The following is a 14,279-nucleotide window of genomic DNA, read 5'->3' as shown; positions in this document are numbered from 1 at the left end:
CTGAAGGTAAATAAAGAAGAAAAAAAGGTCTATATAAAACTACAGAGCAAAGAATGGAATAGCATGGAAAAAGAAGGAGAAGGAGAAGGGGAAGGGGAAGGGGAAAGGGAAGGGGAAGGGGAAATAGAATAAGAAAAAACTGAAAATGATCCATTACCAGACCTAGGAAAAACATGGAGGAACCTGTTTGGCATTATCAATAGGATAGTTTCTGTGAAACTGTAGCAGAAAAACAGGCCGAAATAAAAAAGCAATAGGATGCATTGAAAAAAGAAAGGATAAAATGAGAAATGGTTGTTAGGAAATTAAAAATTCAATGGCATAATTAAAGTCTTCATTGCAAGCCTAAGAAGCAGAAGCAATATTACACACTATTAAATTAGTATTGGTGAGGGTGAACTTGAAAAGCTCTCCTACAATGTAGAGAAAAAAAGCCAACGGGATGAAAACAACACGTGAGAACGTAATAGATACGGGGCACGGGGACCCCATCCAACTGACTATTGCTCCCAGAGGAGAGACCAGATCTGACGAGCAAAACCATATCACAGAAGGACCATTTCCTGAGCAGAAGAAAGACTACGTGTATAGATTGCGAGGGCTCACTGCACCCCACTAAATGAACTTAAATCTTTTAGGTACATTTAATACTTCTGAATCAAGAAACTGAAGAGGGGCAAAAGGACAAGCCAAAAGGAGAAAGTTCAATAGAACAATTCCACAGGCAAAATGAAAGGCTCAGATAACTACAGGAACACATGATGTCCAAGAATTAGGTGGATCACGATTTCAGTTTAATTGTGCAAATTCATGAAATTTCACCACCTTAATGAGAGGCTGGCTCTGCTGCTGGAGAAGAGAAAATAGAAAGGGGTCATCAAGGAGGCAGTATTTGATGGGCGTGAGCAGAGGCGAAGCAGCTGCAAGAGTTGGCCCCAACTCCCAAGGGAAGATGAGCAAATTGACTGAAATAAACCTGTTCCATTTGGAGGAGTAAACAGAAAAACATAACAAGGACAGGATGACAGGGGCCTTCTTTCTCTTTTTTTCTTTCTTTTTTTTTTTTTTTTGAGACGGAGTCTCACTCTGTCATCCAGGCTAGAGTGCAGTGGCGTGATCTTGGCTTACTGCAATCTCTACCTCCCGGGTTCAAGTGATTCTCCTGTCTCAGCCTCCTGAGTAGCTGGAACTACGGGCGCCCGCCACCATGCCCAGAAAATTTTTGTATTTTTAGTAGAGATGGGGTTTCATCATGTTGGCCAGGATGGTCTCAATCTTCTGACCTCAGGATCCGCCTGCCTTGGCCTCCCACAAAGTTGGGATTACAGGTGTGAGCCACCGCACCCGGCCGAAAGGCACCTTCTTTCAACGGCCAACTAGTCAGACAGAGATAGATAACCACTTAGAGATGCATGAAATGAGACAGGACTTTTTGAAAAACTGAGGTTCCAATGGCTCTTTGACAAATAACGGAGTAAGCCAAAACAAACAAAAATGGTATAACCCTGCAGCCATTTCCCATTTCCTTTCACCATTCATTTCTTTTGGTTTTGAGGACGGAAGGGAAGTGAATTGGAGAGGAAAAGGAAGAAATTGCAAAGAGGAAGAGGGAAGACGTGCTTCAGGGGATTCCAGCAGCAATGAGAGAGGGTGGATCACACCTGAGTGGGGGATATGCACTTCTGCTGGGGAACTCAGTCTGAACTTTTGGTACTGTTTCTGGTGGTAAGGATACTGTTACTATGGATAAGAATAAACTTGAAAAGCTCTCCTACAATGTAGAGAAAAAAAGGATGAAAGCAATACATGAGAACATAATAGACACTGATGACATGGGAGTCCCTGGAAAACCATAAATATTTTTCAGATCTTGATTGTGATCCCTCCAGTTCACTGGAAAAGGCTGCTTCGGCTCCAACTCCCCTGCAGGTGGAGGGAGTGGGACATTGCTCACCTGGGCGGAGGTGCTGTGCAGCTTCAGCAGCCCATTCTCCAGCCGCTCTGTCTTGCACTTGAGCTCTTTTCTGTGCCTGTGCAACAAGCTCTGGTAGAGTCTGATGAACTCCAGAAAGGACTTGGGAGTTGTGTAGTTGTAGCGCTGTTCATTGCTCAGATAAGACTGGGATGTTTGGTTGACACTTGTGTGGACAAAGGCCATGAACTTGCTAATTGACTGTTTTACTGTGGGCTAAAACCAAAGAGCAAGAAATGAAAAGATTATCTCCTGTTGAAGATTAGAGGCTCACCCCTCACCCCACCCATTCCTCCACCATGTGGAAACCTATGCTCCAAGCTTGATCTTTAACCCTGACATTTTGGACATGGAGTTCGTTGTACCCTCATCTGGGAAGGACCTTTAGGAGTGTCTCCTTTTCCTTCTCACCTCAATGCCCTCTGTGTTCTGCAAGAAGCGGAGGCTGACAGACTCCAATGCTTGCTGAGGCCACTCGTGGAACCAGTGGATGGCTGTGCAGTTCACAATGGCTGGGAACTTCCTGCTGCGGACTCTTAGCTTGTTCCCCACAGGGGAGAAACAGAGAGTCACCTGAGAAGTCAGAAGGGTGGGGAGAACCAGGAAGGCATCAGAGAAATACTCACAGAGAGGCAGATATGGCTTTGGGTTCTCTAGCTCCCGGAAGACTGGGAAGCACATCCAACAGAGACAATATCTGTAAATGCTAGCCAGCCTCACCAGCCAAGAGATCAAAAATGCTGAGACTGCATGATCCACACGGGATGCTGCTGCCCTTAAAGCAGATGAGAAGGGTGTCCTGGCAACTGTGCTCAGGCTGAGAAGGGTGCCGCACACTCACCACCCACTCTAGACAATCAGTAAGAACAGTTGTGCCCGAAATATCAATGGAAGCTCCCATGAATCATCTCGGGTCTCTGCCTGCCCCTGTCAGTAAAGGCTCTTTACCTTCAGCTGTCGCTGGACCCGATCTATAAAGAACTTCCAACAGTTCTCTCTGTTGTCAACCAGACCCTGGCTCTTGACTTCATTCCTCACATTGCTTATGATGTTTTCGACTTCATCATCAGAGTAGAGATCTGGTATCTCCCCTGGGAAAAAATGGAGCACAGATAGGCAGCCTTGGCATCTCACTAAATGATGCAATCAGACATGGGAAGTTATCCCACCTTGGGACACAGGTCAGTGGTTTTTAGGCCACGTACCAACTCTTTTGCTGGTGAAGCTGGACAGACACCATGTCTACTCCAAACCCAGGGCAGGAGAATGAGTATGTTAATGATTGGAACAGAGGGTAGGGTACCCTCTTGTCCTGGGGTAGACAGTTGGTAGCACAAGAGCCTTCAACTGTCTTCTCTTCTTTTGCTCAAAGCATTTATTTCCTAACTACTGTTTTGCCCTTTTTGTATTGTGCCCTCCAGGAGTTTAATATTTAGCAGGAAACATGGCTAATAGGATCAAAAATAGCTATAAGACCCCCAGTAAAAAGGGCCATAACAAACATACAGATAGGTCCATATATTTAACAAGAGCAAGCTATCACTGTTTATGAGAGAAAATGGGGAGAAAGTAGAATGGCTTCATGGTATTTAGTACACGATAGGCAGCACGCCTTAAATCGACGGGGAAAAGATGAACTATTCAATATATGGTACTACATTGGGAAAACTGGGATCTGAAAAGATTATGGTTAGATCTTGATCTTTATTTTTATTCTTTTTTTTTTTTTTGAGATAGAGTTTTGCTCTTGTTGCCCAGGCTGGAGTGCAGTGGTTCAATCTCAGCTCACTGCAACCTCCGCCTCACAGGTTCAAGTGATTCTCCTGCCTCAGCCTCCCGAGTAGCTGGGATTACAGGCACCCACCACCACGCCTGGCTAATTTTTTTGTATTTTTGTAGAGACAGGATTTCACCATGTTTGGCCAGGCTGGTCTCGAACTCCCGACCTCAGGTGATCCACCCGCCTCGGCCTCCCAAAGTGCTGGGATTACAGGCATGAGCTACCGCGCCTGGCCAGATCTTGATCTTATACAGCACACTAGAGTAAATGCCAACTGGATCAATGATTTAACTAAAAAAAGGCAGGAAAATAAGAGAAAAAATGGGGGAAATAATCTCTGAGTGGGGAAGGATTTTCTAACTGTATCTGAATCAACCTATGTTAAAAGAAAAATAAATTTCATGAATGTATAAAAATTGACCAATCTGACTGCAGAAAAATAAAAATATTTCATGACAAAAATATCACAGGCAAAGTATAGCAATAAGAGCAAAACACAAAGAATAAACTAAGAAAATATGTTATAGTAAAATGGTTAATCTTAATATGTAAAGAAATTCTCTACAAATAAAGAAAAAATCAATAATTCAATAGATAGATGAGGTGAAGGATATGAAAAGAAAGTTCATGGTGAAGGAAATAAAAATTTCTGTTGAACACTAATAGATGCTTCACCTCGCTCATAATAACAGAAATATACATCAAAACTACACTTAGTTACTTTTTGTTTGTACAAATGAGGTTAATGAATAAGGACAGTCAATCTCACTCGTAATGAAAATGTATATTAAAACTACACCTTATTATTATTATTATTATTTTTTACCAGATTGGCAAAAAATCTGAAAGTTAAATGAAAACACTGTATTAATGATGCAGTATGTGAAAGTAAAATTATATGCTTAATCTCCCTGATGAATAACAATTTTTAAAATCCCAACTAAATATGTATAAATTAGTATATGATGACCAAGTGTAAACCCTGTCCTGGAAATGCAAGGAGAAATACTAGAAAAAAAATATGAAAATAATTTACTACATTAATTGATTAACAAAGTAAAACAATATGACATTGAAATGGATGCGTAAGGTTTCTAAAAACTGCTAGCAAACTAGCAATAAATGAGTTTTCTCTTTAATAATAGATATCACCCCCAAACCTACAGCAAACATACCTAATAGTAAAATAAAATATTCTCTTTCAAATCAAGAATATGACAAATATGTCTGCTATGGTGTTTTCTAGTCATCATTATATAGGAGGCTCCAAATTGTGCAAAAAGTGAAGAAAAAAATAAAATGTGTAAGGATAGTTAAGGATGTAATAAAACTATTACTGTTCAAAATCTAATTTTCTACTTAGAAAATCTAAGAGAATATTCACGTAAACAACCGGAACTCATAAGAGCATTTAACAACAAGCTTGTTGGATAGAAAATTAATACTGGAAAGTAAATCACATTTTGTACCTCAGCAAAAACAAATTGTTAATTGAAAAGTTATCAATTAAAACACCAAAAAAACCCCTCACGGAGCAGGTAAGTAATAAATATACAAAGGGACGAGCCAGATCTTCATGTGAAAGCTACAGCATACTATTGAAGGGAATAAATGAAACCAGAAATAAATGGAGAGAAATACTGAGTTCATGGAGGGATGATGAGGTATCACCGCTTTCCCAAAAATGCAATTTCAATAAGAAATCAAATGGGTTTCTTTCTTAATTCTGACAAATATTTCCTAAAATTGATACAGAAAAGCAAAGGATGAAAAATGGCATTGTTGAGAAAGAACCAGAAAGAGTGATTTGTTCCACCAGAAATCAAGTCTCCTTATGAAGCTATCTTAGTTAAAACAATGTGAAATTCAAGGTCAGGAGATCGAGACCACGGTGAAACCCCGTCTCTACTAAAAATACAAAAAATTAGCCGGGCGCGGTTGTGGGCGCCTGTAGTCCCAGCTACTCGGGAGGCTGAGGCAGGAGAATGGCGTGAACCCGGGAGGCGGAGCTTGCAGTGAGCCGAGATGGCGCCACTGCACTCCAGCCTGGGCGACAGAGCGAGACTCTGTCTCAAAAAAAAAAAAAAAAAAAAATGTGAAATTGACACTGGGGTGAATAAATAGAACAATGAGTAAAACACCTAGAAATGGATCCAGATATAAACAGGAAATTGATATGAAAAATCAGGAGGCAGGGACTTTGGGAGGCCAAGGCAGGCAGATCAGGAGGTCAGGAGTTCAAGACCAGCTTGGCCAATATAGTGAAACCCTGTCTCTACTAAAAACGCAAAAATTAACTGGTCGTGGTGGTAGGCGCCTGTAGTCTCAGCTACTCAGGAGGCTGAGGCAGGAGAATCGCTTGAACCTGGAAGGCGGAGGTTGCAGTGAGCTGAGATTACGCCACTGCACTCCAGGCTGGGCTATAGAGAGAGACTCTGTCTCAAAAAAAATAAATAAATCACGAGGCAGACAAGGGCTGGACTAATTAATAAGTTATGTTAAGATAATTCAATATTGATATAAAAATATAATTAGATTACTATGTAAAAGTAATTTCCAGGTGAATAAAGACATACATATGAAAAGTAAAACAGTGATAATTGAAAAACCACAGGCAATTATTTTTATGGCATTGGGATAAAACAACATTTGTGAAACAGAGCACAAAAAGCACAGAAAAAAGACGATTATAATATTAAAACTTAATTGGCACAACAAAAGTCAGATATAGACTTCCAAAAGATATTTACAGTCCATATAATGAACAAAAAAATCTAAATATCAAAAACATGTAAAGAATGTCTGAACTTCATAAGAAAAAGACAAAAAGCAAAAGATCCAAAGTGCAAACTGTATAAATAGGCAACACATAGAAGAGAAGCAGTAAGGCCAGGCGCTGTGGCTCACGCCTATAATCCCAACACTTTGGGAGGCCGAGGCAGGTGGATCATCTGAGGTCGGGAGTTCGAGACCAGCCTGACCAACATGGAGAAATCCCGTCTCTACTAAAAATACAAAAAATTAGCCAAGCAAGGTGGTGCATGCCTGTAATCCCAGCTACTCAGGAGGCTGAAGCAGGAGAATCACTTGAACCTGGGAGGCAGAGGTTGCAGTGAGCCAAGATCGCGCCATTGCACACTCCAGCCTGGGCAACAAGAGAGAAACTCCGTATCAAAAAAAAAAACCAAAAAAAAAAAAAAGAAGAAGAAGAGAAGCAGTAAGAGCCAATAAACGCTTGAAATGATGCTCAGTGTCACCAGTGAAAAGGGAAAGGAAAATAATAGGATTTAATTTCATGCTTACTGGCAAAAATTAATATGTCAGCTAAGCCAAATATTAATGAGGTTAGACAGAAACAGGTGTTCATGCACTACTGGCCAGAGACAAGTGTATGACTACTATGGAGAACAATTTGGCACTTTTGGGTAAAGTTGAAATGTACACATCAGACAAACTAGTAATCTAGGTATTGGACACCTTTTGGAAAGAAACCCTTGCAGATGCACAATAAAATTTTCTATTTTGCATCATTATTCATAATTACACAAGTGTTTGTTTTATTGTGTTTAGAATGTCCAAATTATTTTGTAAGGAAATAGGAAATACAAAAAAACACAACGGGAAAATGTGAAAACCGTAAATTTTATTCTTTTGAGAATTTTGTCTGGGGAAGGTTCTAGGATTGTTGTTTGGCTGTCACTTCAAGTCAAAGAAAATTAATTTAAAAACGTTCAGGATGGAGATAATGGGCTATGTTTGAAAGTGGAGAAGAGGGAGAGTCAGAAATTGAAAGAAAAGATGGAATAGAGAAAAATTCTGAATTAGGAACTAGGGGTGGGCTCCTAGCTCAGACAAAAAGTTGGCCTTGGAAAGGAGGAATGGTAATACTGGAGGAAAAGAGAAAACTGCAAAATAATAATAATAATAATGGAGACAGACTGTGAGGTATAAAGTAGCTGTGAGGTCCAAACTAAATGACATCAGTTTTCTCAATGAAAAAGATGAGATTGAGGGAGGTAAGAACGAAGGAAATACTATAGCTAAAAAGTTGCACTGGATATGATGTCAAGGTGAATGTGGTTCACTCCAGAAAAGCAATGGGTATCAGAAAAGCAAAATGTTCCCATTTCTAGAACAAGTCTTTAGGTAGCTGTTGAAGTTATCTGGGACTGGAATCATATACAAGTTCTTCTTTAATGTGGTCTATTTTTCACCAACATGATGCTTTTGTAAAAATTTTTTTTAAAGCTGTTCACACATGCTTTTTCCTTCTTCTGTAACTGACAGAAATGTTAGCATCACAGGAGTGTTAGCGACGAAAGAAGTCATTGGGACCATGTTACATCCCACTTTCTTTTTTCTTTTTTTTAAATTTATTTTTATTTTATTTTATTTTATTTTAATATTTTTAGTAGAGATGAGGTTTCACCGTGTTAGCCGGGATGGCCTCGATCTCTTGACCTCGTGATCCACCCGTCTCGGCCTCCCAAAGTGCTGGGATTACAGGTGTGAGCCACCGCGCCCGGCCGTCTTTTTTTTTTAAGACAGACTCTTGTTCTGTCACCAGGCTGGAGTGCAGTGGTGTGATCTTGGCTCACTGCAACCTCCGCCTCCCAGGTTCAAGCAATTCTGCCTCAGCCTCCCAAGTAGCTGGAGTCCCAGCTACTACAGGCGCACGCCACCATGCCCAGCTAACTTTTGTATTTTTAGTAGAGATGGGGTTTCACCATGTTGGCCAGGATGGTCTTGATCTCCTGACCTTGTGATCTGCCTGCCTCGGCCTCCCAAAGTGCTGGGATTATAGGCGTGAGCCACCGTTCCCCGCCCATCCCACTTTCTTACGGACTTTGGTGAGGTGCTCAAAGTAAGTGGTCTGGCAGATGATCAGTAATAATCAGAGTGTGAGTAATTGTGATTGTATCAGTCATTGAAGCTGCTGCACTTTCTTGAACGACTGTATCTGGAGGCAACTCACGCCAACTTTCCAACAAATTATGGCCTTCATGGTTTGACAGCACTAAACCAATTAGGAGTCTACTAAGAGTTTCACACTAATTAGCTTTAATCATTTAAAAGGTCGAAATAAAAAAATAAATTACCATGAAAGTGATCATTTACTGTTTTCCCTTAATTGTACCAACTTATTTAATTTCTATTCTTTGAGATAGTTAATGGCATGCATATAAAATTCCCATACTACAATTTGTCAAAATCAAGATCTTACTAATCGAATGACTCATTTCAGCCTCTTCTGATAAAAATAGGAGTGAAAGAAAACCAGTAAAAAAAATAAAATGATATTTAGCATGTGTTGAAAGTTTAAATAATAATATTTAATGGAATGTGGAAATTATGTGAAGTTCAATTTTTACTGTTCATAAATAAGCTTTAATTGACCATAGCCAGGGTCATTAGGTATTATCTGTCTCACGCACGTCCGTGTGAAGAGCCCACCAAACAGGCTTTGTGTGAGCAACAAGGCTGTTTATTTCACCTGGGTGCAGGCGGGCTGAGTCGGAAAAGAGAGTCAGCAAAGGGTGACGGGATTATCATTAGTTCTTATAGGTTTTGGGATAGGCGGTGGAATTAAGAGCAACGTTTTAGGGGCAGGGGGTAGATCTCTCAAAGTACATTCTCAAGGGTGGGGAGAATTACAAAGAATCTTCTTAAGGGTGGGGGAGATTATAAAAAACCTTCTTAAGGGTGGGAGAGATTACAAAGTACATTGATCTTTGTAAGGGTGGGGCAGAAACAAATCACAATGGTGGATTGTCATCAGTTAAGACTATTTTCACTTCTTTGGTGGATCTTCAGTTGCTTCGGGCCATCTGGATGTATACATGCAGGTCACAGGGGATATGATGGCTTAGCTTGGGCTCAGAGGCCTGACATTATCTATGGCTGTTTTTGCCCTACAAAGACAGAGCTGAGCACTTGTGACAGACTGTGATCTGCAAAGCCTAAAACATTTACTTCCTGACACTTTATAGAAGAAATTTGCTGACCCTGGTTTATTAATACTCTTAATTCCAAGATGTTGAAAGCACCTGGGCCACTTAGAGACATTTTCCATGCCATATGATGGTGGTATTTGTCACAAGATCCCTAGAACCTTTAAGAAGAAGACCATCGGATGGAGTATCTGGGGATAAACATCTCTGAATTAGGAACAAAAATTTGCATTTTCACATTTGTTCCTATAATGCCTCTTGACAATATTCTCATCACTTGTTTTGTGATGTAGGTAGTCATGCTGAAAGCAGGAAACTGAACTGCCAGAGGGGATTCTGTGATGTGAACGGGGCAGAGGCTATTTAAATATTTGAGAAGTTTCCTCCTGAGACCTAAAGTTGGGAAACGCTATTTCTAACTCCAAGTAGTTTCAGGCTTCATGCAGTACTTGGAATTAGAAATAGTATTGAAATATTCTAATATTTTGGAAGCCAGACTAATCACCATCTTCTGTATGTTAGTACAGAACTCCTTAAAGACCCCAACTGCTTTTCAGGAAAGAGATCCTGATCATTTAACATGGATTAGTTAGTTGGCAATAAAAAGGGTGAAGCTAAGGGTTAGATTCCCCACTTCACACTGGTGTAAGGACTTCGACCCTATCTAGACATGATAGTTTAAAAAAACATTTCCCTATTCTTAAAGGAGAAAAAGCAAGGGAGTGTGGAGGCTATTTCAGTACCCTGTCCCTCTCTCTTCACTGCTGGAAAACTTTCCAAAGCAACTGTCCAATCGTAATATTTAACATATGAGATGGCACATCATTCTCATGCTGTTACTGGCCTTACTTAAAGAAGTACCTCCTGAATGTCAATTATGGGCCGGGAGATGTATCAAGAACTGACAATACAAATGATGAAAAACCGGACTCTGCACAGGGTAATAGCTGTCAGGCCTCTGAGCCCAAGCTAAGCCATCATATCCTCAGTGACCTGCACGTATACTTCCAGATGGCCTGAAGTAACTGAAGATCCACAGAAGTGAAAATAGCCTAAACTGATGACAATCCACCATTGTGATTTGTTTCTGCTCCACCCTAACTGATCAATGTACTTTGTAATCTCCCCTACCCTTAAGAAGGTGTTTTGTAATTCTCCCCACCCTTGAGAACGTACTTTGTGAGATCTACCCCCTGCCCCCAAAACTCCACCACCTATTCCCAAACCTATAAGAACTAATGATAATCCCACCACCCTTTGCTGACTCCTTTTTCGGACTCAGCCCACCTGCACCCAGGTGAAATAAACAGCCATGTTGCTCACACAAAGCCTGTTTGGTGATCTCTTCACGTGGATACATGAAACAATAGTTACATCAGTGTTATTTTATTTCCTAAACTGGGAAGTAGGTGTTTAATCCTTCTTCTTTTTTTTTTTTTTTTTGTATTTCTGGATTGTTTAATGATGTAAATTAATCAATGACAAACACAATGATCTCTGCCTTTCATAAATTTACAATCTTGTTTCAATGCAGTGGTGGTACGTGCAGCTATTGAGTGCTGTAGAAACATGGGGAAACTCATTCCTAAGACTGACAGTGGATCTGTCTCTAGATTTTCTAGAGAGGGAACACCCAAGGTAAGTATTCTACTGTGGGTGGAAGTTAATCCAGACAAAGAAGGACTTGAGGTTCAAAAGGAACAACCTAAGTAATTAACGATGTCAGGAAGTAGCGCAATGTGTTACCTTAAGGAATTAGGAATCACTAGATCACAATGTGGGAAGTGAGACTAGCAAAGAAGGAAGGAAACCAGACAAAGAAGCTTGGAATTCATTCTGCAACCAGTTGGGAACTAATAAAAAAAAAATTACAGTGGTTTTTTTCTTTTTTTTTTTTTTTTTCTTTGTTTTGAGACATGGTCTTGCTCTGTCACCCGGGCTAGAGTTCAATGGCACAGTCGCAACTCATTGCAGCCTCGACCTCCTGGGCACAAGCGATCTTCCCACCTTAGCCTCCTGAGTTGCTGGGACCTGAGGTGCTCTCCATTAAGCCCCGATACTCTTTGTACTTTTCATGGAGGTAGGGTTTTGCTGTGTTGCCCAGGCTGGCCTTGAACTCTGGGGCTCAAGTGACCCACCTGTCTTGGCCTCCCAAAGTGCTGGGATTACAGGCGTAAACCACTGCTCCTGGCCAGGAATTATAGTTGAGGTAGACCCTTTTGAAAGCAGTGAGGAGAATGGATTGGAGTGAAGATAGCATGGGAAGTAGAGAGATAAGTTAAGGATTGTTGGCATTTGTCAAGGCAAAAGAAGGCAAAACCAGTGGTAGTGAGGATAGAGAAGATACGGATTCAGAAATAGATAAGGGGAAAATTGGTGGCAATAGATTATCTCTTGGATATAGGTGGTAAGGAAGAGGTTAGCGATGTAGGGAATCCACAGAACCAAAGTCTCTTGAGTAACTTGTATAGGACTTTGGTTCCACAAGAACAAAAAACCAGTTTATTACCACAAAAGGAAAAGAAAAGTCTGATTGCTCACGCTTCTTTTTGCATTGCTCTTTGGGAGTTTCTGTTTTGCAGCTGGAGAACCAAACTGGTCCTGGTTTAAAGTTCCACTGTCTGTAGTTTGAGGGCACATGCGGTGAGCAGATCTAATGAGTCTACTAAGTATGTCTTAGAGGATCAGTGCACGCTTGATGGCTGCTCTGTTGCCCCAACTTTATTGTTGTTTTTTTTTCTTTCTAGGGAAACTGGGCCACCATTCAATTTATTTAACAGCATAGATGGCTCCTCAGGAAGTCCAGTTCCAGATGCCACCAGAGGAGAACAATCCAATGCCAAGTCTGTTATAAACATTTCTGGGCTCTGCATTCTCATAGGATGTGTGTTGAACATAACATATCAACCCTGGCTCTAATCTTAAAGCACCTGGAACATGAGGTGGATCTTTTTATGTTCTAGATCCTAAGAGGAGATTTGGCCCACAGATATATAAAAAGAACAGTTTGGTTTAGAGATAAAGAAGAATATGACTTTAGAAGAGAGGGACCCCATTGGTTATAAACTCTTCTACGAGACTGCACAGAGGCTACATGTTATCTATCTTTGAGCACAGTACCTAGTGACTGAGCATGCGCTCTTAGTAAATGATTATTGAATATATGAATACATAGAAAGTCATCTAGCCTGGGACAGGAAAATGAATTATAATTTTGAATAAAACAATTCAGCCTTTTGGAAAGCAAAAGGAAAATCCTAACATAACATAGGATTCCAAAGTAAAATAAAATATAAAATCTGTCATAGCTAGGGGTGGAAGAAACATCACACTTGGAGCTGACTAGGTTTTCTTAGCTGGCTAGTGCGAACTGGCAGGGGCACCAGAGTAAAATGGGCCTTCTGGAAGGCTGGAAAGCTGGAGGAAGAGGTGTTTTCCTGGAAAGCCATGGGATAATTCTGATTTTTTTCCCTCTAAATTTAGAGTGGGGTCTTGCTGATGCTGAGTTTGAGTCAAGGTTGAAGAGAACAAGTTTTGTAAGAATTCCTTAAAGGCCTGGGTTTGATGATCAGTGCAACTTCCTCAGGAATTATTATAAGAGGTCAATAAGAACATAGCAAGTAATGAACCTTTCAGATCCAGCAAGGACTCACATTTCTTGCACAGTGTCACCAGCAGTTGCATGACCCCTATCAAGGACCCCAGCAGCCAAGGGAAGTGACTCAAATATGTGTTTCATCTGCTCTTACCCTGGGAAGCCACTCTGCTTCTTATACAGTTATATATCTTTTGCTAATCAAGCCAGGAACCTAATTTAATATTTTTGCTTTGTGTGTAAGATTTCTTCATGTCCATCTATAACTCATCTGAGATACAACTGGCATAAAGATGGGTTCTGAAATGCTATAGTTGGTGTCAGAAGTGGGATTCATAAGCCAAATTACTATCATGGTTTGATTTTAGAAATGGTGCCAGGAAAACAAGAAATGAAATGGTGAGGTAAAGAAGTGTGAGAGGAAACTCAGCCCAGGGCACAAGATCATTGGTTTTCTGAGGGAGATGTTTTTGGGAGAGAATTGCATTCACTATACCTTTATATCCAACCTTGTAGGACTTGTACATAGCTACAGAGGGATGAGTTAATTGCAAGGTAGTCTAAGTTATGGTTTCCTAGTCCCTACTGTGTTATCCAAGGGTGGAGTCATTGCATAATCCCACAAAATTGAAAAAGTTGGGAGATAATGAGGTTCTGAGTCATCCCCGCAGCTTTGGCAGAACCGGCAAACGGTTACTTTCTGGCTAGTAATTACTTATTTGATAGGGAATGTTAGAACCAAGATATACTCTAATTCTCCCTGTTGAAAAGGTTAAGAAAAAAAGGGGGTGGGTTAGAAGACAAAAGTGTTCATCTTAACTGTATCTCCACTTGAATATGTATATACAAATCTTACCTTTTTTTTTTTTTTTTTCTTAAAGAATATATAGAAGCCTTAAAATGGCGCCTAAAATTCCATGACTTTGGAGCTGGCTGATTGCATTTTTACTGAGAGGGCTTTAGAAATTCATTTGCACTTGA

The 14,279-nt window shown here is 40.5% G+C and overlaps 1 protein-coding gene across 1 annotated transcript in view; it reads right to left on the bottom strand.

The window, feature by feature from the left end:
* DNAH9 (dynein axonemal heavy chain 9) overlaps positions 1–14,279 on the bottom strand; it is a 381,289-nt gene that overhangs the window by 136,426 nt on the left and 230,584 nt on the right. The window contains exons 46-48 of the mRNA XM_003912358.5: positions 2,921–3,063; positions 2,384–2,545; positions 1,955–2,188 (exon numbers count right to left, since the gene is read on the bottom strand). Coding sequence (XP_003912407.4) covers positions 1,955–2,188; positions 2,384–2,545; positions 2,921–3,063 — 539 coding nt within the window. The remainder of the gene's footprint in view (positions 1–1,954; positions 2,189–2,383; positions 2,546–2,920; positions 3,064–14,279) is intronic.

The sequence above is a fragment of the Papio anubis genome, chromosome 17, assembly GCF_008728515.1.
Source record: "Papio anubis isolate 15944 chromosome 17, Panubis1.0, whole genome shotgun sequence".
Taxonomy (NCBI): domain Eukaryota; kingdom Metazoa; phylum Chordata; class Mammalia; order Primates; family Cercopithecidae; genus Papio; species Papio anubis.
This window is presented reverse-complemented; position numbering and strand designations above follow the sequence as displayed.